The sequence below is a fragment of the Onychostoma macrolepis genome, chromosome 23 (genome assembly GCF_012432095.1).
Source record: "Onychostoma macrolepis isolate SWU-2019 chromosome 23, ASM1243209v1, whole genome shotgun sequence".
In the NCBI taxonomy this organism is placed as follows: Eukaryota; Metazoa; Chordata; class Actinopteri; order Cypriniformes; family Cyprinidae; genus Onychostoma; species Onychostoma macrolepis.
The window spans coordinates 20,071,788-20,098,114 of NC_081177.1; the positions used below are offsets into that span (position 1 = coordinate 20,071,788).

Sequence of the window (26,327 nt, forward strand, 5' to 3'; positions counted from 1 at the left end):
ATAGGTTTGGACTCTTTCTAAAACGCTGTTTCACCAGCAACAGCTTTGGGCTATCCTGTATTTTAAGCATTTATTTAGAGAGGAACCGCACACAAGGTAATGAAGGGCATCGATCCAGCTTGCTTTATTAACGGGACGGGCTTCTGAAGCGCTAATAGGACGCCACTTATTCTGTGGAGGTTTAATTAGCCTCGCGCGGAAAATGTGCTTACTGCGCGCGCTGCCACTCGGCCGTCACCTCGCGCCCCGCACACACGCTCATTTCACGGGCCGCTGGGACCGAGATCAAGACAGCGAGGCCCTTCTTCATTCCAGCGTTCATTAAAGAGACGGTGAGTTTGTCCCCTTTTGTCGGCAGTAACCCGTCCCTCTCTGTCACTTTAGATGCTGATTCTTTGCTACTGGCAAAATCATGAAGTATCGCGAGAAGTCGCCGTTGCCTACTAGCGGTGATGATCTGTCGAAAGTGACCTGCCAATGCGGAATTAGCCTACTTTGTGCTGTTTTTATTTATATATATGAGTTTATTCATATCAGTAGGCTTGGTATTAAGTATTCATTAGAGGTGTTTTCTCCAGGACTCCACCAGTGCTAAAGGTTAATGCAACTATGATTGCTCGTTATAGAGCACTGACTTCCATATAATAAAGGCCTAAGAATTGTGAATGAATGGATATGTGAGTGAGTGAATGAATAATGAATAATAATTAATTTACTTCGCAGAGACATTGATTTTTTTTTTTTTTTTAAATTGACCTACTCCGAGGTTGTTAAGTTATGTTTCTGTAAGACCCACAGGTCAGTGTAATTTCAACTTCATGAAAATAAAATAATAAAAATCGTGTTTAATAGGCCTACTTGAATTCTAAGGGAAGAACTAGAAACACTAGTTTAAAGGTTGGTATATATAAATGTATATGTTGCCACATGTATATGTATGGCAGCTAATGTTGAAAGATGTTTGCATATTGTTGTCATTATCTGGTCATCTTCTGCTGATGCTACCAAACCACAACCTCTTGGAGAACATGGATGGACCATTTGGACATTATTTCAAAATAAACCCTGTTAGCCTGTCGGTTGGGCTGACCAACTTACCTACAGGTGTTAGGACTCCCAATTCCTATAATGAACCTATTCTGAGGGTTCATGAAGTAATGGATTGATTTTATAGAGAATATAGCACCTTTGGATGCATTTTTAGAGTTTTGTTTTAGACAGACCTCTGCAGGCATACAGTATCTGTGGCATGTTGATACTCTTTAGTGCTGTCCGAAAAATGTGAACACTGGAGCTTGCATTTCTCCGATCAAACACTGACCCTTTCACACATTGATTATTTGATGACTTCTTCCAGGAAATGCCCACTCCGCTTATTTTATACCCCTGTCTGACTGCAAACAGGATTGTAGTGCTTTTGACACTAAGTGATTTCTGAGAAAGTCGATAGTATTGCAGAATGAATTGTGATGAATCTGAGTAACAGTGGGTATTTGTCACACAGTACACACAGAAAAATAAGGGTTTAAAATTGTACCTTTTGGGGTACAACAGCTTGTCCCTGGAGCAGTACCCTTAAAAGGACATATTTGTCCTTTTTTTTTTTTTTTAACCCCTAATAGGTACATATTAGTACCTTAGAGTAGTAATACGTACCCTTAAAGTACTAATGTGTACCTATTAAGGGTACAAATATGTCCTTTTAAGGGTACTGCTCCAGGGACAAACTGTTGTACCCCAAAAGATACAATTTTAAACCCTTATTTTTCTATGTGTATGAGTGAAAGATTCAGTTCTGTTCATGTTTCTCAATCACAAAAAGACCCTGCCTGTGGGTTTTTATTTGATTTAGTTTTACAGAAAACAGTTTGTCACCATCCATAGACTGGACCAAATGAAACAATGGAAACCCCTACATAATGTGGTTTGTTGTGTAAGGGTAAATGAAAAAGCAAGTATTTTCCCAACTGGCATGTGGCCACAGCTCAAGATTAGTGATGATACGCACCGTGTGTGTGTGTGTGTGTGTGTGTGTGACACTTAGTGCTTGTGTGATGTGTCTCTATAGACTCAGTTGTGCTTACTAAGGTGGTGCCCCAAAATAGATCAGGAGAGAGAGAACTCCCTTAACCCACACACATATACACAAACCAGCAGTCTGATAAAGACCACCGGGATCTCTGACAAACTGCATACGTACTGCTTTTCCACTCTGTCCGGATCGTGTTTCCCTCTGGACACTCTTCCAGCTGCTTTTGGATGTGGCTCCCTCATAAACAATGCCATATCAACTTTAAAATTGTGTCTTCATTGCTTTACAGAAACATTAGGGAATTTGTGTGTGTGTTAAGTGGAATCATTTTTTTTTTAAACCAGTCAGGGACAATAAAAGGATATTTTTTTACTTGAAGCAGAGAGACCTTGGGTTTTAAGGAATATATATAGGAGAGAAAGTTTTTTTTTATCAACTAAAGTTTGTCTCATGTTGAACAATTCTCACTTTATCCTACACTCTCAGAAATAAAGGTACACTAGCTGTCACTGGGGCGGTACCTTTTCAAAAGGTACATGTTTGTGCCTAAAGGGTCCATTTTGGTACCTTAAAGGTACATATTAGTACTTAAAGTGTACATATTTGAACCTAATAGGTACAAAAGTGTACCTTTTGAAAAGGTACCACCCCAGAGACAGCTTTTGTACCTTTATTTCTGAGAGTGTATCTATCTAGATAGATAGATAAATAGATCAGAGATTTATATTGAAAATAAATTGAAATAAATTTCTTCTTTTTGTATACTTTTAAAAAAATCCAATTTTGTAATGTAATGTTAGTACAATAAACACAATCACAAAATATGCTTTTCACTACACAAAATAAGTGTTTCATCTATATAAATGTTTCATTCACAGTAATTGCCTTTCATAAAACTTTTCATTAGCATGACTTCTCATTCAGTTTAATACATTTGTCTATTATTTAATCTAACTCATCTTAATGGTTAATCAGTGAATCATTTGGTGCATCTATAGATATAGATTCAATAGATATTTAGTTTCTATAGAGCGTGATTTCAAATAAGGGATAAACAAATGCACTGAATTATTTTTACACTAAAAGTGATTTATCTAAGATGATAACCACTATTTTGTAAGGGTGTGTGTGTGTGGTTCAGGTAAACCCTATTTTATGGGGACAAAATGTCCCCACAAAGATGGCAATATCTGAAATCATTGTCCTTTTTTGGGTCCAATGAGAAAAAAAAAAAAAAAATCATAAGAGTAGGTTTAGGAGTAGGGTTAGTGTAGGGGGAGACAGTATAAAACCCATTACTCCTATGGAATATCACCATAATGATAGGAAAACCTGTGTGTTTGTGTGCGTGTGTGTACGTTACAGTAAACAATTTTTGGGGACAAATTGGTACCCAGAATTAAGCAAAACTTGACAAAAGTACCTAAAACCTCCCTTTGAGGACGTCCTCATTTGTAAAACGGTGTGTTTTGCTATTTGTGAACATACAGCAGGACACAAGGGAGAGGAACTGGTCAGAGATGTATCAGAAGAAGGGAGACAGATGGCATCAAATACAGCATTTTACATTACATTGTGCCATGTGATACTGTATATTGAAGCATTACCATGGTAAAGACTGCACATTACTATAACTCACCCTACATCTGAAAAATTCAGCTAGAATATAGATTCAGCCATATGGCACAGTGAGGATTCATTCATTCGTTCATCACACCTTTTGATAACACAATGGATAAATACTTTTACAAAATATTATTGATTTTATGTGAGATATGCAAGTTAGGTAATTTAAGTGTATTTTCTAACATGACAATTATTGCCTTTATTACTGCAATTATTTCAGCAACAAAGGAGATTTGAAACCTGAATCTTGCATTGTTTGCTCTTGAATGAATTGATTGTTAAAAGTACTAAATTGAAAGAAGATCATACTGTTGTGTTTTGGTGATTAATTCAAATGTCCTCAATACATATCACAATGATCTTCTAAGAGTTTTGAAAATGTACACCTATTAAACCAATTAAAAAAAAACTGTAATTGAAAAGAAAATATATAAAGTCTCAATCTCATATTGTGGTTTTATCATTTGATTACTTGCACTCTGCATAATCTGCTGTAGACCTTGCATAATTCTAATTATTATGCATTTCAATTAAGAATAATTGTAGTTTGTCTTACGGAAGCAATTGGACATATTTAGTTCAAATGAATTACACTGATTTTTCTGTTAATTGTGGTTTTATATTTTCTCATCATTTGATTATCTGAACAATTACAGTTTATGGCTGAATTTTCAATATATTAACAAAAAATATGAATGTCCTGTGGAAACTGTTAGAAAAAATAATTGATACGCTAATTATCCTATTCAAAGTATCTTAATATCACGCGTTGCTTCCTTCACAATTACTTATGTTGAAGACCTGATTTGCTACTCAGAACAACAGAGGGATTCAACTGAGGCTGTTATAAAAGCCAGTCACTGATGCCTGAGAATGTTAATGAAACAAGGGTATTTTGAATAGAATCATTTGTGTAATTTGAGTTAAATTTGCTTGGTGGACAGTATATATACATATCTGTTACGCAGCTTTCTCAGGGCAGTGCTAAAAACAAAATGCATTGTTTTGATCACGCTTCTGTTTGCAAATGATAAACATCTTACATCTCGAAGTGTATGTAAACTAATGAGCACAACTGTATTTGAAAGGTGACATCTCGTCTAAAAGGCAGAAGTCTGGGAGTGTGTTTGGCTTAGAGGTATATGTACTAGGACGATGGGAATCAATCGAACTCTTATCTATCCCTTCCTCCCCCCCTCTTTGTGTTTGATGTGCTTTCTGAGGTCCATTATGTGTTGGTGGTGATTTGCTCCCTCTGCTTTATCTGGTGAAGTGCTAGCTAATATGATTACGTAGCATTCACTAAAGCACCCTGTTCGCCTGTCTCAGCTCTTCACACACACAACCATTTAATCAGTCCCCTGTGACCAGAGAGGGAGCGAGAGAGAGATGGATGGATGGATGATAGTGGCAGTCAAGGTCTCTTTAAGTTTGCCTTGTTATTTCCTGTTTAGCCTGTTAGGGAATATATATTTGTATTTTAAACAACAACAAAAGAAATGTGTTGTTTATTATACAAAATTAAATAATGCATTGATAATAATAAATCAAATTAATAATGCATAAACTGATAATGAATAATACATACTCCAGTTATATTCTACTCATTTCATAAGTCAGTCATGGGAAGGTTTAATATTCAAATTCTCACCCTCATTTTTTTTTCACCTCATTTTTCATGATTAGATTAAAGCAGTGGTTTACTAAACCTTATGTTTCTGCCTTTCTAAATGAATGACAAAAAATTATGTTTCCTATGGGGCCGAGACATTTTACTTCACTGGAGATGTATGTCTATATTGTTTAAAAGTCCCAGTGAAGTGAAGAATGGCATCTAACGCAGAACCTGTGACTTCATGATGACTGGGGCCGTAAATACTGTGAAAGTGCGCCACCTGGTGGGTAGAGAAGGAAAGGGCTGGTTGATATTGTTGAAGCAAAGAGCAAATGATGCTGTTATCAAACTATAATAAATCGTGTATAGGTACATTTCAGGCAATTGTTATTGTTTGTTAATTTATTCGTTTCTCACTTTTCATTTAAATAATTTGAACAATCCAACATTAAATACGTGTTATAGGCTTATGATTTGAACAGTAGCCTACGAGATCAACATGATAGTAATTTTGCGCTTTTGAAATGTGACTTTCCAAGAAGTTCATGGAAAACATTTAGAGTTCACGACTGACTGTTTGAATAAAGCTATGAATAACCAGGGCTGGTTTAGCTATTATTGTTTTTCTTCACGCCGTAAATAAATAATATGAGACAGTAGGCAGTATGCTTATCCTATAAAGAAGCAGAACTGTAGACTAAATCTGTGTCAGTATTTCTGAAACGCTTCTTGCTGAAGCCGTGATTGTTAGGCTATTAACAGGCTAGTAGCGTATTAATTACTTAAGCGAGAAAGCCACAAGAATACGTGCAGTTTGTTAGCATTGTTGGACTTTATGCGAAATTTTCAGCCTTGGTTCAACACCTTTGGACCTTCAACTTTAGTTACCAGTGTTGCACGCTTTTGTACATGTTGTTGTTTTAAATAGTTGGATATAATTAGGTTCGATTTCTCTGTGAACACCCTTGGTGTTCAAATGTAAGCTCGGGACTCAACACTAGTCGCATGACTGTTGGTTCGATTTTTCTTTTATGCCAAAAATCATTAGGATATAAAGATCATGTTCCATGAAGCTATTTTGTCAATTTTCCTACCGTAAATATATCAAAACTTAATTTTTGATTAGTAAAAAGAGACTTTGGTAATATGCATTGCTAAGAACTTTATTTGGACAGTGATTTCCTCAATATTTAGATGTTGTTTTTTTTTGCACCCTCAGATTCCAGATTTTCAAATAGTTGTATCTCGGCCAAATATTGTCCTATCCTAAAAAATTGACCCTTATGACTGGTTTTGTGGTCCAGTGAGGAGTGTAATATTTGTGAGGAGATGTAATATTTTGATGTGGCCACTGGGGTTTATAGGCAGATTTCTGAAATGATCACATATGATTTGACAGATTGAATATTGTGGTTGAGTTCATGAAGTATTTTATATTATGCAGAACTTGCTCAGTAATAGCACATACAATGCCATTTCATTATTAGCCAGCACTAATCGGACCTGTTAGGTGTTGTGGTTATTTTTCTGTCTCCTGAATGATATATGAGTGTGCAGGGTCCACATCTTAACAAATAATACACATGTACAGACCTGCATTTTTACAGCTTTAGCATCTTTTTCCAAGAAGGTGTGTGTGTGTGCGTGTGCGTGCGTGCGTGCGGGTGTGTGTGTGTGTGATAAGGAATGTGGACTCTCAGCAGAATGACTCGGGTAAGCTGCCAGCTCAGGCCCAGTGTCACTTGCGCAACTCCTCTGCACCACATCAAGCAAACCCCACCTCTCTCTCACTCACACTCTCTGTGAAAACATATGAATGAGGAGCCTTAAAGTGTGAATGGCGTTTAACACAGATACATAAACCTCATTTCTGCCAAAGATGGCCTCCCTCTCGCTCTCTGTCTTTCTCTCGTTTCTTCCTTAGGGTCATGGATGGGAAAGTAAACAGACGAGGGGATATTTAAAGCACCAGTGGGGAAGGACACCATTCTAGCTCCATTCAATGCAAATTCACTTCTCTCTGTCAATGAGTCACTATTGTCACCTTAATTAACCAGAAGAGCTGAGAAAACATGGAGTGAACTTTGACATTTTGGCTTTTGTAGTGAGATGTTTACATACAATTTCTTTTCGTAATGAAATGTTACCTAATGCGCCCTTTTGTGTAATTAGTGACAACGTAATGAGATTTAACAAAACCTTATTAATGTGACTGTAAAAGATTAGTTTATTAAAAAGTAAATCAGGAACATAAATGAACCAGATTAGATTAAGAATGAGTTTTAATCGATAATCAATAAAAAAATTAAAATGCTGCAAAATGGTAAGATGACAATTAATGGAATAATACAGTTACACTACTGTTAAAAAGTTATGCTGATATGGTGCTTTTGTGGAAGCTGATTTTTTTTTTTAAATTTAATAATTTTATAAATTTTTATTTATTATAATTAGTTCAAAATTTTCATAACATTATAAATGTCTTTGTCACCTTTGATCAATTTAATGCATCCTTGATTTGTAAGTACAAAATCCTATTCCTTTCTTTTTTCTGTCATTTTCTTCCACTTTTAGTGATGTTTTTTCACTTTATCACTGTCAATGATTTATGAGATTGAATCTTTGTCCTTTGATTATTACATTAACAACTAGTAACAACTGTTCATAAATGATTCATTAATTTCATATGTTCAGCAATTACGGCTTCAGAAAAGAGCGTATGAACTGATCTGACTAGTTTTTTGACTAACTTGACTAACTTTTTTCATTTACCTCGATCAGCATGTCCATTCTTGTTTACATGATTTTCTTGCTTCATCTTCTTACCAAGCTACATTCAGGACACACTAGTTTTGTATATTGTTTTTGTATACATTCTCATACATCATGGTTAACAGATAAAACACCTGATATAGATAACACTATCACAAATGTGATTTGTCAAGTCAGTTGTAGTAATGGCTTGACTCACTGAGGGAGGCAGCGAAGAGTAAAGCTGACCATGTCACAGTGTTGGTTTAGAAATCTGATCATTTTGGTAGTTGGAGCAGTTTAACAGAACTTGTATCATGCAGTGACTGTTTGTTATATTCACTGGTCACTTTTATACATGCACATAGTCTACTCTTACATCCTCCTGACCGTAGGGTCTCTGACTGTAATGCTGATATCATACAGACTTCCTCTGCGTGATCTGTCTGTCGGTTTTCTGCTTAAAAAAACTGAGATCACACACATGCATACTTCTCTTCCTTTTCTCTCTCTCTCTCTCTCTTACACAAACACACACATGCACGCTCATACAGAAATGCAAATGCATTCATCTGGAAAAAACCTGGACATGATCTAATGCAGTAATATATCACAAACATCAAAGGCCATATTACAGTCAGGATTGTTACAACTCGTAAAATGACATTTTATTAAAGTTTTAAATTATGTTTAAATATAAACGCACTGAACTGCCCCCTTAGATTTTTTTTCTCTCCATGGTATAACCTTAAAAGCTCTGGAGGATGTACAAATTTATGGGGTTCTTACATTACCTTATTTACATTATCTATTTCAAATAAATGCTGTTTTGTTTAGTTTTTTTATTCCTAAAACAACTTTATCGCAGTTTCTGCAAAAAGATTAAGCAGCACAACTGTTTTCAAAATTGATAATAATAATTTTTTTTTCTTGTGCAACAAATCAGCATATTAGAATGATTTCTGAAGATCATGTGACACTGAAGACTGGAGTAATGATGCTGAAAATTCAGCTTTGCATCACAGGAATAAATTATATTTTTAAACATATTTAAACAGAAACAGCTGTTTTAAATTGTAGTAATATTTAACAATATTATCGTTTTACACTATTTTTGATCAAATGTACTGTGTAGCTGTTGTGAGCATAAGAGACTTATTTTAAAAACATTAAAAATCACACCAGCCCCAAACTTTTGACTTTTTTTTATTTTAAATGTGTTTTTTGTCAATTTTGTTCTGGATCTTTTATTCTTCTGCAGAATATCGTTCCAGATGTTAAATGTTGGATTTCTGCATTGAGGTCTCACTGGTCATCAGCATTCTATATTATAACAGCTATTCAGCAGGTTGATATGGGTTTCTGTAGAGGCCTGGCAAACACACAGGGAACTAAAGAGCCGGACATGAAGGATGAAAAGCAGCCCAGATCATCATTACTTCTAAACCAATGTACGATTAGCACTAAACATGTAGCGTTCGCATCTGCCAAACCCAGATTTGTTTGGCAATTCTTAAGATTTACAGACCTGTCAGTAACCTCACACACATTATTGTCCCTCGTTTTTGTTCCTCCAACCTTTAAAAGAGTAGTTAGTCTGTGATAAGTAATTGGCTTTTGGACAGCTGGTTGTAGGCTGGTGTGTGTGTATGTGGTTGGGTTAAATGGTGTGTATAAGTTGTTTTTTATGGGGCATCAGGGGGAGATATTTCACACCCTATTTAACTGTTCATTACAGCTGGTCACTACGCAGGGAAAATGTTCTGTCTTTGGACAATTATGCAGTGAAATGGTAACGGCAGAGAGCTTTAAACTACAGCACATAAAGCAGAACAAAGACGGTTCCTGAATCTAATAATTGCTGGCCAAATGAGCTTAACCGTTTACACTGCTCAACTTCATCAATTTTTGCCCTATTACGGTCAAGACTTACAAGACTTTGATTTGTGTAGTGCATTTTGTGTGCTGACGTCATGATCCAGAGCTATTCCTGGTGAGCTCATTGTTAAAGCTGTCTTACCTCACTGCTAGAGACTCCATCTCTCCTTTTAAGATGGCTTTCGTTCTGTGTGCTAGAGTCTGTTTTCCTTCTTGTCATTCAGTTGCATTAGATAACTCAAGTTATCTGAATGCTCAGAGAACGGAAACCTCAAAGGGTTCTCACAGCATTTAAGCAACGTTTAACACTTTCTCGGTTGCAGAGCGTCTCTTATCTAGTATGCTGTTTTGACACTTTTTGTGTTTTTTTATGACTTGTTTTGGTAGGGATATTTTTTTTTAGATAAGCAGATTTTATTTTTATTAGAGATACACGCTTTATCAATACCATATTGGTTATAGGCTAATATTAGAGATAATGTTATATTATAATATTTATATTATGATATGGATTAGAGGTATCAGATGACACTGAATATTGCTGCTATCTAACACTCACTTAAAATTAATCTTTAAAAACTTTATTACGTGAATTTATTATTATGAATTAATTTTAATGACTAATTTTATAATTAATTAGAATAAATGATTATAAATGTATTAATACTCTGTAATCATTTTTATCTCAGAATGAAACTCCATATTTTATACTGCACTTTATAATGTTTAGATGGCTAAACTGATTGATTTTATATTTCAGTGTTTTATTTTATTATTTAAGTATTTTAAGTAGTTTTTTATTTATCGTTTATTTAGACAAAATACAATTTAATTTTAATGTCATATAACATCAAAATAATTAGCACTATTTAGGGATATAATAGTTAACAAACTATTGTAGTAAAATAGAAGAAATTATAAAATCATGATGCGTTTATCTTGTAATTTTTAAAAAACGTTAACTGAAATAAGATAAAATATGTAAAAAGTTTTTGCTGAGGCAACATTTCTCATTTTAATTAAGTTTAAACTTGATGTGCTAAAACTAAAATAATTCAAACTAAAACTGAAATTATATATATATATATATATATATATATATATATGTGTGTGTGTGTGTGTGTGTGTGTGTGTTTATGTGTGTATATACATGCATATATATATATATATATATACGGTATATATGATTCTCACTGAGATATAGTGTCTTAATGATATTTCTCTTTATTACAGAATTATCAGTGCATCGCATCCCCAAGTTTTCTCCATTTCTCCTTTAATAATTGGCAGACATTTCTCCTTCAATAATACGTCTTTTACATGGATAGTAACAAAACATTTGGACATTCATAATTCAGATGAAGCATGTGGTGCGTTACTTTATATTAAGGAATATAAATGATGGTGCATTTAATGCACTATGTGCAATATGTAACCTACAAAAAAACTAGACTACCTTTGTTTACATTCCTTAAGTTGCCCACAGTCATAGACGACAATCTTGTCAGGTACAGTAGTGAATGGTTGATGAATTATGGTCAGAAACATGGAGTATCATGGGAGGTTAGTGGTATTGTAGAGAGGTTGCATACTTCATATCCATTCATAATCATATCTATTCGCCACTACATCCGGTATATGCAGGCTTATCTCCTTCAAGAGGTTCTGGCTGATTGCATTTAGAAAATGAAGAAAGAACAGAATAAGAGCGTGGCTTTTGTGCAGACTAGGACTATGTTCAAATTGAATGACTGAATAAATGTCATGTTTGACTCGTTTACCTTACGCACACACACACACACACAAAGCAGGGTCGGAGACTGCAAATGTGTACTGCAAACGCTCAATACTGCAAATACAGCATATGTACTCAAAGACACACAGTTAAAAGTGAGATTCTTTAGCTGGGCTATGGCCATATGTGCATGTGACCTGTGCCCCAGTGACTCCTGTGCCACCTCTCTGACTCACCCAGTCACGGGTGCCATACCTGTCTGACGTGGAATCATTCACAACCCTCCTTCCTCCCTCACACCCAGAAGAGCAGCTTCAGTCTGTGTGCTATTCAGTTACACATTTCTAGTTGTTTAGAAAGGGAGAGGAACTTCCTCTATACATAGACTACACATAGTACTGCATTACTTAATCCTATCGAGCCACTGAATGAAGCTGCCTTGATGTTGTGCCAATACACTAACTCCTAAACCACCCATTAACACATGAGCTTCCATTGGTCTTAATTGAAAGGCATTTAGTAGGTAACATATTGGTGTTGTATTGATTTTGTCAAGCAGTTTCCTGATGAGCAGTTTTTAGTGGAATGAGCGAGCGGGCTTGGAAAGATTGCAGACATGTTCTTTTGTCTTACGCTTTGTTGCAGTTGCGTTTATATTACATATTGGTGGGCTGCTCACAAAAAGAAGGGTATATGGCCAGTTTCTCTGTTGATAAATTACACAGATTTGATATTATCTGTAATCGTTTTGAGCCATGCAGTCTGACTGGTGAGGTCACCTTACCACCTCCATGTAAAGTGGGATCTAAACGTCCATAAAAAATAAGAAATATTCATCCCTAAAGTGAATTTGCAGACAAAAATAGAACATAAAAGTGTTCAAAAGTTTGCGGTCGGTAAGATTTTTTTATGTTTTTGTACAAAGTCTCATATGCTCACCAAGGCTGCATTTATTTAATAAAAAATACAATACAAATAGTAATATTATGAAATATTACTCATTTAAAATTGCAATTATCTAAATTTAGATATTTTAAAATGTGATTTTTTTTTTCCTGTGATGGCAAAGCTAAATTTTTCAGCAGCCATTGCTCCAGTCTTCAGTGTCACACGATCCTTCAGAAATCATTTTTAAAAAGTTATTTGATGCTCAAAGAAAAATTATCATCATACTGATAATAACTATTATTATCATATTATTATAAATGGTAATTATTATTATCAGGGCTGAATATGGTTGTTTTATTTTCAGGATTGTTTCATACTTGAAAATGTATTATTACACAAAATTATTTATTTGAAATAAAAATGTTTTGTAACATAAACGTCTTTACTGTAACTTTGGAATTTATTTCAATATGTCCTTGCTGAATAAAAGTATCACTTTCTTTCTTTCATTCATTCATTCATTCATAAATGAATAATTAAATCAATCTGAACCTGTTTTGAGTAGTGGGGCAGCAGTAACGATTCCAGTTTCAAAAGAAATGTTAAAATCTAATTGATTAAAAATATACATAAATACTATTATTATGTAATAGTATTTATGTATTTTTTAAATTAATTAGATTTTTAATAATAATAATTATTATTATTATTAAATAATAATAATAATATATTTTATTATTAAAACAATAACACTGATTTAGCATTTAATTAGAAAAGGATAAAAATATATATTTTGGACACCACTGAATATATTTGGTTTATATGGTTCCCAATAGCCAGGGGAGGTGTTATTTTCAACACATTAATGAGAGGGCGATAATCCTGTAGGCTCTGTGTGTGATTATATTCACATCCTACTGCCTGCTTGTGTATCTGGCTTTTTAATGAGGATCAACTCTTCAATCCACATGTTTCTGATAGAACATACAAATGTTAGCGAGCATATGAGTTCATGTTGTGTATTTGTTTGTGTATGTATTCGATTATGTTTGTTGGCACAGATGCTGTAAAACTCACAAGTCTTTATGTTGGATGCTCTTTCCCCATATCTAGCAGAGATGATTTAGATTTGTATGTGTGCACTGGTAGTCCGTGGCCCTGTGGAGGCCAGCTGAATCCCATGCTGTGCCCCAGCGCTGCAGTAGAGATAGGGAGGGAGGGTGTGAACTGAGACGCACAGATAGAGGCCTGGCAGACAGGCAGACAGGAGCCAGTCTCTCTGCTCTCACAGATTAGCCTGACTCCAGCTCCACATTCCCCAGCTCGCCTGCACTGGACCAAACCACACACCAGCTACGCCAATGCACACACACACAGGCTGTGATATTACACGTCATTCAGTTACATACAGCCATTGTTTTAATAATCAAAAAACAATCAGCTCCCAATCAGAACATTCAATTTCATCACGGTTGTTTGGTCTAATCACAATGTGCGAATTAAACGTCATGCAGTATTTTCTCAAGGTAAAGCACACTAAGACAACATAAAAAAAAAAAAAAAAAATGAAGAAGCGTCAAACTGAAATCAGCATGATCTTATCATCTCAAATATAAGTCATGACATTACTCCAAAACCTCATAATCTCTGTACTAAAACCACATTATCACACACAAAGTCATAACAGTCACACACTACATCATAAACTTTGATTAGTGGCTGCAGTGTCTTTAGTTATGAGCCGAACCATCCACAAAAACCACAACAGACTGACCATAGTTTTATTCTGATCAAGGACAAGATTTCTTTCAATCTTTGTATTCTTTGATAAATAAATATGAACTACAGAAACAATAAAACCAAAAATATCATGCACGTCATGCAAATTTGATTAAACCTTAACACAAATGTCAAGACAAAAAGAAAAGATATATAGGCTATAAGATAGGCCTGAAATAATATACAGAATAATCTTGTTTAATATAAAGCTTTAGTTTTTCAGTATTTAAAAAAAATGTATTTTAAAGTCATATATTATTTCTTTTTTAAATAAATAATAAATATATGAAATCAGTAAACTATACATAAATAGGAAACGAAAAATGAATTACAGAAACAGTCAAACAAAATAGGAAATAAATAGAAATAAACAGGAAACAATAACAACAAAAATGTAATTCCTGTCATAAAAATGTGATTATACCTAACACAAAAAGAAAGAATAACGCAGGCCTGAAATAATATAGGCAACAGAATAATCTTGTTTAGTATAATGCTTTAGTTTTTCAGGATTTCAAAAAATAATTTAAATCATATATTCTTTTTTTCAATAAATAATGATTATATGAAAATAAGAAACCTATACAGAGGTGGATAAATATCTATAAATAAATACTGAATTACAGAAACAATCAAACAAAATAGGCAATAAATAAGAAAAATAGGCATAAACAGGAAATAAATAGAAACTTTGTCATACAAATTGGTTTATGCCTAAGACAAATGTCAAAAATAAAGGAAAGATCAAAATTAAGGTAGCCTACATAATAATCGTGTTTAATATAAAGCTTTAGTTTTTAAATAATTACTTTTGAAGTTATTTATTGCTTAATTTTCAATAAATAATGGATATATAAAAATAAGTAACCTGTACATAAATAGGATTTGCATAATTTGTGTGAAATATAGTTTGTGATGTAGTTGATATATAGCCGGAATGAAAGCTATTAAAACAATATGCAGGAAATGGATGGAAATTGCAATCAGACACACAGATGGAGAAATAAATTCCTCTGCAAACACACAATGCAAGGTACCAGTGGAGGTGAAATTAGTCGAGAAGTACCATATATAGACAGTAAATACCTCTAAGCATTCTTGAGTTATCTCAGCCTGCTTCTAAACTTGAAGACTCGAATTCCGTTTACCTTGAAGGAATGCGCGCTTTACACAAACCACAGCATCGAAGTACACTGTAAACAATTCAAGACACCAAAACTGAAATGCTACGTTTAATTGCTGCCTTACATCTTTAAATAAAATCAAGGGAGGGCCTTCAGTGATGCACTGTTTCAACCACTTTGAATTTAGTTAGGTTAGGTGAGGAAAAATAAAGTTGAAATTAAGATGATGGTGTGCAAAACGAAAAGAGAAAGCGAAATCGTTAAACGATTTATTTTTTTAACTATTATAATATATCCCAGTATAATCTAATCCTAGTAAAAGTAGAATCTTTATTATTTTTGAAGACTTTGACGTAGGCTATAACGCCGATATAATATGAAGATTTATGTTGTTTATCGAGAACGACCGTCACAGTTAGACGTGTGGCTCGTCTAATAACAAGGTAAGATGAGCACATCAACAGTGTTGGTGAAGAGGTAGCGAAGGGTGTCTCTTTTGCGCCGTCGTTAAGACGCATTGAGCATTATTAATCTCCTGCTGATCCCTTCATGATTTGGAATAGGCTCGTCCTGAGTGTTTCAGCGGCTACTAAACGCTGGGGGTTAAGGCTGGGTTTAATGCCTGTCTCTCATGAGGGACGGCTGATACCGCGCGCTTATGAATGAGGTGCCTCGTGAGGCCCTCTCCGCGCGAGCCTCATTAGCTGTCCATCAAACTGTTCCCCCCGGTCAGTCTCTGGTTATGTAAATAGTCCTTACGAAAATTATTATGGTGACTATAGTTGCCTACATAATAATATTGTTGATTCAACACAACAGTAAATGTAATAAAAACTGTAACAATATATATATATATATGTTTTTTTTTTTGGAAGATAAACATGGGCCTATATGATTTAAGGAATCACTTTGCAGGCAAATTTGATTTGATCTTTTTCTTTGGAATTGTACCCAGACTTTTCCCCCTCTACAATGAGTTTATAATTGTTCAATTGTTTCCCTAAAATTTTAATCAATTTTTTCAGTTCATTTCGTATTTTGTTTATCATTTATATTAATTTATTTATTTTTATACTTATTTATAGGCTACCAACAACTTCGACAGGCTGATCAAAGCATGGTCGAATCTTATTCTTGGACGTGTAATAATGTTTTAACAGATGTAGAAGAACTGAAGAAGTTTCAAGCAACCAGAACGGTGTCGTGAAAGGTATGAAATGCTAAATCAATTAAGCTAGTAGTCATTCGTCAATGAATGGAAGTAATTAGTCTGTGGTGGATTCATAACTCAAGTTTCCCCTCCTTCAGTCTCCCAGTGCCTGACGTCATTCAGTATCCCCTCTGCCAATCTTACTTTATCTCAGAAGACTATCCATCGAATTATTACTTACAAACAGTGTTGTATACTCAGACACTTGTTTATTTTGTTTAGCTAATGGTAACAGATTTATCTGATTTTCTAAACGTCATTTCAAAAAATTAAACTGGGTTATGTGTTTAAATGAGTTCCAGAATATAAAATGCAGCGTAATTTGTTTAACTCGTTGTAAGATTCGTCGTTCTTTATGTTTAATCGCGACATGTTAATTGCAATTAACCAGCTGTGATTGCGTTTTTCTCGCATCTTTACATTTATTTTTAAAAATAAATGCGTATAAAATATGTCAAGCCGTTCTGTGACAAGGCAAGTTCATCTTTAAAAACATAACTATTTAAAATAGACAACACAGCCTATAGAGATTTCTCCCCGCATTTCTGTATGTGTGTGTGTGCGTGCGTGTGTGTGTGTGTGTGCGCGCGTGCGCGCGTTTTTCCCAGCAATAGCACACCAACAAACACACACAACTAAAACGCTTGGCACTGCGCGTGACCGTTCATGCAGAACAGAATTTACAGTTCTTCTCTGCATCATTAAGCTCTTGCTTTGGTTGTCTGTCAAGACGGCTGTCTGTGTGGCAGAGGTTGTCTTTCAAAATATCGTTTAGGATAATTGAATGGATGCCAGGTGATAAATAGCTAGATTCCCCAAATTTTTAAAAACAAAAATAATGTAAAATAAAATATTAATTCAATATTAAAACGGTGTAGATTTAGGTACGCTACCACACATTAATAATCATTCATTTTTATTTACTTTTATCTCAGGTTTGTGTCAAACCCGTGACCACAATATTTATAGGCCTATCTATTGACAAAACGAAACGGCTTCCATTGAAAATCCTCTGTGGTGATTAAGGCTACTCTCAGATATAGACGGCTTTGATCAAATGAAACGCCTGAGAGGTAACGGAGGATTTATTTGGCCCGTGTGGGTTCTCCAGTGATCAAACAGTCGCTGGCTCCCTCACTGCAGACAGGGTGTGTGCTCAATTGCCCTCTCCACGCGTTTGTGGCGAGAGCGATGAGTTCACAGGTCGCAACATCACTTATTAATCTCATTATCAGCGGCCTGTCGAGGAGACTGATTGGCGACCACCTTTCTGAAATTTAAGAGAAATTTACAACACTTGGTTACTTGAATTTATCCCTAAATAGGCCTATCTGAGAAGTGAAATCCCTATTTGATATTTTTGAGCCAATTGCCTTGCGCAGAAGAGTTTTTCGTTATTCAACCCTTTTAAAAAATAATCTAGAACGTGCGTTAAGAATTTTGTATCATCCCTTGTTATTATTTTACTCAATGCGCTTTTATTTGAGAATTTATTATTGAGCGTTATCTTTACATTAGCACGTGCAATTAATGTATTTATTTACATAGGCTACATATTTAATATTTTTATCCGAAAAAAGGGGAGGGGTGATAACTCAAACAATACCGCTAAGATAACAATATTTCCAACTGAGTATAATGAGTGTGATTATTGTTGTATCATCATACTAAGCTGTAGCTCGTATCTCTTATCTCTCTACAGCTTTTATAGAGAACACATCCAGATTTATCGTGCCATAAAATTGAGCTTTACGTTCTCGCACAGACAGCGAGGTTATTTTACTGCAACATTTTTTATTTTACAAGAAAGTACAAACAAAATCCCAAGCCATTACTGTAAAACATAGTAGCGCAAGAAAAACGCGTATTAGTCCAGTGCTTTGGTATTATTTGGAACGTATTTAGACTCATATTAATGATTTGAAATAAAGTAGCTAAATTATAACAAGTAAAAAAGTAAAACAATGTTTTATAGCACTAAAGAACAATGTGTGATGTTTCTATTGCGCATACGTGGATCATAGTTGCTTTGGTGCCTCAGTCAAAGCAATTTTCCAACTGCTTTAAATGTCTTTTAAAAGTTAACTTTCATCGACTTAAAAACACAATCGTTTAAAATACAGTGGACTCAGCAAATATAGATTTTACAGGTAGGAGCACACCCCTCCTCCGCAACACACCATCTAGTTTATCCCTCGTTCTTCTCCTCCTCCATGGGTCCTACCTTTGGAGCGCGTCACGTGGTTCTGCTCTTACAAATAACTCGCAGTAAAGTAGAGAGCAAATCAGAGAACAGTTATATTAGGCATTATCTGCAGCAGCAGCTATATCCACACTACAGGCAAGGCACCGTGACACGTCCAAACGCGGAGAGGACAACTACGAGTTTTTCGCGTGTCGCAGACGCGTTGAAGTTTGAATTCTGGGCTAAAATCAAGAAGAAAGAAGAGACTGGGAACTTCCACGGCGATATTCAATCAAGTCACTTGGAAAAGAGGGTTCCTGACTTTATCACTAACCGTCCTTATCTGGTGAGATAATACAGCGAGAGCTCTTGGATGAAATTATATAAACCCTTTCCTTACAGCTATCAACGTTTTTATGTAATCTGCGTTTTCAGTGATAAAATATAGATGTTAGAGAGATTACAGTGCGGATTGATTCGATCCCCACAGATGATTTAATGGTTCGGTATAGGGTTTCCCCAGGATATCTGAGACTGCTGCTGATAATTATTTATATCCCTATGTAAAGATATGGACAGTAATTAATGTCATTTTAGTCTATTAAATACAAATCGAAAGATACAGATAACCGAAAAATCATGACAATTATAACAGTTTGTCCATCTTGACTGTAGCCAATAGCCGATGTATTTTTCCTCCAGTTTATGATTGTTTATAAAATTCCTGATTTCAAAGCATTGTTGCAAATGTTGGAATAGCCTATGTTGTTAGTAAATAAGAATTTATGTTTCATTGAATTCAATTTTATTCTCCATATTTATTTCTCTATATATGTTTTTATTATTATTATTATTATTTGCATAAACCTTAGACTATCTAATTATGCGAAAATAATTAGATTTGTTATTTTTGGTTTGCCTTTAGGAGTGAATTCTTTTTTCTGAGGCCGCTGCTCACCAAACCGTTACATTGGAGATTTTGGACTTTATCGAGGCTTTTACTGCAATTTGGGCTAATTCTAAGATTTCACAACTTGAAAGGATAGCTTAGTCATTGGATACATCATGTATTCGAGTCTGGCTTTATCTTCCAACCCGTCCCCCTACGCACACGATTCCGGGAACTACATCCATCCGTCTGCTAGCTCACCTGTGTATGTGCCCACCACCCGTGTACCTGCCATGCTCCAGACCCTGCCCTACCTACAGACGTGTGAGTCTTCGCATCAAGCCCACGGGCTCGGCAGTCACCACGCCTGGCCACAGACTGGCACGGAGAATTCCTCTTTTAACCCAGGCAGCCCTCATCCTCCTCCCGGTTTCTCTTATTCGCACAGCCCGCCGGTAAGCAGCAGCACCGGCAGGGACGCGGCGTACCAGAATCCGCTGGTGTTGGGTAACAGCGGCCGTGCAGATCAATATGGAAGTGCCCTGGTGCGCTCCGTCGGTGGCTCCTACTCCAGTCCGTACGCGGCCTACATGAGCCCAGAGATGGCAACCTCGTGGACGCCAGGGCCCTTCGACGGCGGCATGATCGGTCTTCAGGGACGCCAGGGAACTCTACCGGGAAGGAGGTCCAGTTTAGGTAAAATTATTTTTCACAATAGTTATTATTTTTTTCTCTCTATTGTAAATATATGTACACTGACAAAATAACTTTAACAAAATAACACTGCATCACTTTAACACACAAAATAATTTCGCTTAGGATTCTGTAGGCTTGAGTATCCTTTTGCACAAATGTCGTATTTTAAAGTCAGTTATTACATTTGGGTCGTTATTTGGCAATAGTTTAAAATCCATCTTTCTAGTCAGCAGGCAAAAAATGGTTGGAATGGAGGGGGTTTCGTTTGATGCTGTGATCACACAATTTATAGCAGTGGTGTTGAGGGTTATTTATTGCTGTCTTGGTGTTTATGTTAGACTATCGTTGTTAGAAGGCACTAGAATACCAGCTTGGCTAGGGTACAGAGGCACATTACAAAACCTTATCAAAACAAAACTTGATCTTATTCCACTAATACACATCTTTTAATGGGCAATGCAATCAATTTAATTTAAATGTTAATTTAATTCCCTGCTATTGTCTGTATGTCCACTTGTGGATTGATGAAAGGGTCCCGTGCACACCTCATAATTGTGAGAACTATCCAAGCTACTGTCACCTTGATCAAACTTTTCTAAACAGACCATTACGGTCAGATACACATTTAGCGGCCGTTCCCTTTGAAGCTCAGTGCTTTAGGCGGACACATTTTCTTTGATAGTCCATAAAACGTCACATTTCTTTCTACAACCGAGGGCGATTTATTCGGGCTTGCATAAGGCTCGGGCGTTTGATATTGAGCAGCTGCGTATTTTGATGTTTTTGCTACGAAAATTGTTTAATATAGGCCTACTTGAGTAAAGCTGCATTTTAGATTACAGCAGTCCATCAGTAAAAAACTCAACAAGATCAAATAGCCTAGACATTTTCAACTGCAAAACCACAACACATCATTTTACAAAGATTATTAATACGTTCGTCTTATTTGAAATAAATTGTTGGAGAGCGTCACGTGTCATTATCTTGATTGATCGGTGACCCCTGGATATTTAACACTGATAAGAGCCCCATTGACATTCCGCTCGCCTGAGGCCCTCGTGCCTCGTCAGCCGCCCCAATAGACACTCCAGTGACCCTGGATATTCTCTTATTAATCCATTCTTCATTCCGTCTAGAGTTTTGTCACATTCCATACCGCTGATGTTCAGAAAACACCAGGCCTCACCTATTGGTCTGTTTGAATCAATCCAAAGTGTGGAGTTTTTACAGGGCTTTAAAAATTAAAAACAACTTGTATTATACATTAGGCTTTTTCTTAACTCATAAATAAAAGTCTAGTTATTTAATTTAATTTATTTATTTTAGCAAATATGAACATATTGGGTAGGGAAATAATAACTAGGCCTCTTTAAATGATCTTGTGTTATATGCGTAAACTTTTTAGAACGCTCCATAAAATGAAAGTATTAATAGCTATACCTATATTTGAACATATTTTAAAATGTTTAAATTTAGTCTGAAATTACGCAACACGTAAAGAATTCTTTGTGTGATGGAAGAGCTTTATTTTGATAGTCAAGTCACCGCTTTAAAGTGGAAAAGGCGCGTAGGCTATTTAAAAACACGCAGCGTCTCAATGATTTTTGATCAATATGCATCGTTAAACTTTTTTTGTCCATTTAAGTTTATTGATATTTGGCTTTTTAGAGAAGTGAAACGGGAAGAAACAGCAACGATTACGACAGTAACATCTTGAAAACATCTCATTACACTGATCGTTCCCTTCATTTGAACTTTAACGATTATTTCGTCTCGCCTTGTATTTTATGATTTTAACGAACATTGTCCTCTCGTAAATCACTTTGAACCTAGAAGAAAACCTTGGGAAATGAATTAAAAACTAACTGTATCTCCTTTCAGACATGCTGGAAGAGCTGCCGGGTGAAGGGCGTGAGTGTGTGAACTGTGGCTCCATCTCAACGCCGCTGTGGAGGAGAGACGGTACCGGACATTACCTGTGCAATGCGTGCGGCCTCTACCACAAGATGAACGGCATCAATCGACCCCTAATCAAACCACAGAAACGCCTGGTAAATGCCCATTTGTTACTTACCGTCATTTACTTGTTTTTTTTTTTTTTTTAGGTTTTACGCTAACTTTTCCAATGCAGCATTGTAAAAAGTGAGCAGGTGCAGGTGTCACTTTAAACAGTTATTTGCACCTAACCTGCTGACCCTTTAAAAAGACTTTCTTTGGTTTGACATAATATAAACATTTATTCAATGAAATAATGATTCATTAAATCATATTAAATTATATTTTGTCAGATTAATTCAAGCAGTTGATTTAGATGTTAACACATGAAGCAACCCCAAATTCCCAGACAAATAATTTTTAATGTAAAGTAGGCCTATTCCTCATTGGCAAATACTTGAAATTAAATTATTTTTATTAGACAAATACAGACTTCAAACTTAGAAGGAAAAGTGTAAAATATCCTGATGTTCCCAGATAAGATGTATACCTTTTTGCTGGTTTTCTGGAAATATTTAGCTGATACTTTTATGAAATAATTTTTGCTCATTTATATTCATGTTAAGAGGGTAGCGGGTTGATCCCAGGGTCAGTACTGGCGAAGGCCAGTGAAAGAGAGAAATTGAGCAAAGCCGTCACCGCTGTCCTGTTTCCCAGGAGTCTCTCTCTCTCTTTCTCTCACACACACATTCTCTTTATTACTCTCTCTCACACAATTCTCTCACTCGTCTCTACCTCTCTGTTTTCATTTTTGCATTCATGACCTTGTCCTTGGGTCGGTCTGTTTTTAGCCCAAGCAGTGCAAAGCTCAAAACAACGCCAAACTTTATGCTGAATTTCAGCTGAGAAGCTTCATTCTTTCTCTAGAAGAATATTAATGAGGTGTACCTTTTAAAATCCTCCTTTGAATTCATAAAATGATGCTTGGAATGAATATAAAGGCCTGGTCACAGAGTTCCCGTCCATTTTCTCTATTATTTATGACCACAGTTGCTTGCATTTAAAAGAAATGCAAATGCAACCTTTTGAATAACACATTTGTGATTCAGGATATTTTTCATTCATGAAAAATATATTTATATTTTATCTCCCCTTTTGTCTGAGGGGTATTTTTATTTCTTTCATTCCCTGTGTCAGTTCCTCTCTTCAGCTCTGTACATTTCTGTCAAAGTCTGCTATATTTATCACCTCCCTAAATTTCTGTATGTTTGTCTCCGCAGCAAAGCACATCACGACGAGCAGGTCTGTGTTGCACTAACTGTCATACCAGTACGACCACGCTGTGGAGGAGAAACGCAGAGGGAGAGCCCGTCTGCAACGCCTGTGGACTGTACATGAAGCTCCACGGGGTGAGTGCGTGATTCAGCCGGAATTATTGTGCCATACAAGACTGATATTTCTAACTAGAGCTCGATTTGGGAGAGTGCACGCTGTGTGTATGAGCACGTCAGTGTGCATGTGTGTGTGTGTGTGCGTGTGCAAACCTGTAGTCCACGTGATACAGAGGTCATAGGTGTGTTTTATAGGAAGAGAATGAGAACTAAGAAAGGAAGGGGAGTCGCTTAAATAAGCTTTGTTCTGTAAACTAGTGTTCTATAAACTCACCGCTGCCAAACTGACTCTCACAAGAAAAAAGGAAATATAATCTAATTACAACTGCAACAACAAGACCCATATTCTCACCCAGTTCAACCGCCATTATAACTAAACCACCAGCTTTTGATTGATTGCATAATGAATAATCTGTCATAGTAAAATTATAATGCTTTTACTGTACTCTTGTTTTAGGTACCAAGGCCATTAGCAATGAAGAAAGAAAGCATTCAGACGAGAAAACGCAAACCAAAGATGCCCAAAACCAAAGCATCCTCAGGTAAGAGTTGAGAAAAGCATTTTAAAAGAGATGTTTTTGAAAAAGGTTCCTTTTTAGACGAAAGCAGACATGAGTGATTTGGATAGAAGTGTGGGAGTGAGTCAGTCAGAGAATGTGTGGAGAGAAATATGGGGTGAGCGAGAGAGTAAAGGGAGGGAAAAGGGAGTGAAAGAGAGAGAGAGAGAGCACTTTTCTCTGCATTCAGTCGACATGTGGTGCGTGTGCGGCACCAGGACAAACATCAGCGAATGTTTGACGCCATTAATTGTCATTTGCAATAACCAGCATGTCCAGTTTGCTGTTCCTTTATTGTGGCTGTCAGTCACATTTTGTTCTATTTGTCTTCAGGGTCAACAGTGTCTGGCGCTACGTCTCCCACTTCATTGCCTGCATCAGAGAACGCCTCTACAATAAAGAGTGAACCCAATATCGCAGCTTCACCGTATGCAGGCCAAACTGTTGTCTCAGTCACACAAGTATGTACTCATGTGATTGATTGATTGACTGAACTGTATTTTTTCTTTGTAAATGTCACCGTCGCTGAAAGGCAAATATTAAAGATAGGATAGATAAATGGTTGATTCCAGAGTTCATATTCACTCTAAAAAAGAAAGTTTATGGTTTCATGAAGAACCTATAACCTTCACTGAACCTTTCAATTGGACAAAAGGTTCTTTGGAGGATGAAAATGTTCACTGAAATGAACCTTCCTTTCGAAACCTTGTTCCAAACCTGTATGACTTTCTTTCTTCTGTGGAACACAAAAGAACCTATTTTGAACAATGTTTCAGCTGTTTTGTCCAAGTCCAAAACAGCATTATTAACTTTTAAATGAACTAACACTTTGCATTGGAACGACATTCATTTTTGGGTGAACTGTCCCTTTAAAAATAGCCCATCTACTGTAAAGCTCGATTTGGCATCTAACAATGTCTCTCTTTGTTCTTTATAAGGCATCGACACAGTTGGACAGTACCAGTTCAGGACATGTGGACATCAAATATGAAGACTACACATACACCCCGACGTCAATCGCCCCACAGAATTCCTGGTGTGCGCTGTCCCAAGCGTGATGTGAGACCTACTACCTTTTCTAAACCTCTCCAGTGCATTCTGGGAGAAAAGACTTTTAACAAGATCTACCTAATAGAACCTTTACACAAATGTAGAGAGACGGAGCTTAGGAATGCAAGAGATTGACTGTAATTTGTGCTACTTTGCCTCGTTGCTTTATTGTGGCATATCGGTCTGTGATGTCACGGCCAATTCCGGTGGGCGACAAGCAGAAGCTGCGGCTCGGCAACAGTTCTCAAGTTCCTTAAGCAATGATCGGGAGGACAAAAAACATGCTTTTTATGACTTCTGAACATGTTTCATGGCTTAGATGTTAATGATTAATTTTTAAGATACATTATTTATGTTGAGATAAGAATGGTGGAGGCACACAAGTCTCTCCCATAATTCCCCTTATCCTTCAGGGAATGCGTCTTTATGGTCGTTATGACTTTAGATCGCATACTTTCCCTGGATGAGGCTTTTAAAAGTTTCATTGTTGTTTTTGCTGATTCCAGACACTTTTAATGCTGTATTGTATTCCTCCGATGATCCAAAGTGCAATGACCCTCGCTTTTCAGCAAATTTTGAAAAGGGGCACATTTATATTAATTGTGTTTTGTCTGAATATGTTAACCTAAATTTATTTGCTGTATTTTGTTGATATATATTGGAATTATATCATTGTTTTATTGCATATAAAACTGCCAAACATCTGCTTTGTGTCCGCACTTGTTTATAGAAATATCGTAATGCTCCTTGATTTTTTTCAAAAACAGTAATTAATGGAAAAAAAGTTCAAAACTATGTAGATAAAAAAGCAATCTTCTTTTTAAAGGCTGGTGATGGTCAAACAGGCAAAAGTGTGTTTTATAGGATTATCATATTTTGACATCAATATCATCCTGTTTTTATTATAATGAGGACTGTGGGGTGATTTCCATGGATTTATTTATATATATATATATATATATATATATATATATATATAATTTATT

The 26,327-nt window shown here is 35.9% G+C and overlaps 1 protein-coding gene across 2 annotated transcripts; it reads left to right on the forward strand.

The window, feature by feature from the left end:
* The first annotated feature begins 31 nt into the window (after positions 1-31).
* gata5 (GATA binding protein 5) lies at positions 32-26,064 on the forward strand. 2 transcript variants are annotated; one of them, XM_058762296.1, is made up of 8 exons: positions 32-332; positions 16,514-16,638; positions 19,749-20,408; positions 22,290-22,459; positions 23,624-23,752; positions 24,192-24,276; positions 24,625-24,752; positions 25,230-26,064. In XM_058762296.1, the coding sequence occupies exons 3-8, from the start codon at positions 19,889-19,891 to the stop codon at positions 25,347-25,349; spliced, it is 1,152 nt and encodes a 383-aa protein (XP_058618279.1). In that variant the 5' UTR covers positions 32-332; positions 16,514-16,638; positions 19,749-19,888; the 3' UTR covers positions 25,350-26,064. The 2 variants fall into 2 exon arrangements, with proteins under 2 accessions (XP_058618279.1, XP_058618278.1); XM_058762295.1 differs by lacking the exons at positions 32-332; positions 16,514-16,638 and adding an exon at positions 18,845-19,169.
* The last annotated feature ends 263 nt before the right edge of the window (positions 26,065-26,327 follow it).

Bases quoted from the DNA above. Each gene is read 5' to 3' on its own strand.
- gata5 (XM_058762296.1), top strand. From the start codon at position 19,889: ATGTATTCGAGTCTGGCTTTATCTTCCAACCCGTCCCCCTACGCACAC. The intron at 24,277-24,624 runs GTAAGAGTTGAG...ATTTGTCTTCAG, and splicing joins CAAAACCAAAGCATCCTCAG to GGTCAACAGTGTCTGGCGCT. The intron at 24,753-25,229 runs GTATGTACTCAT...GTTCTTTATAAG, and splicing joins CTGTTGTCTCAGTCACACAA to GCATCGACACAGTTGGACAG.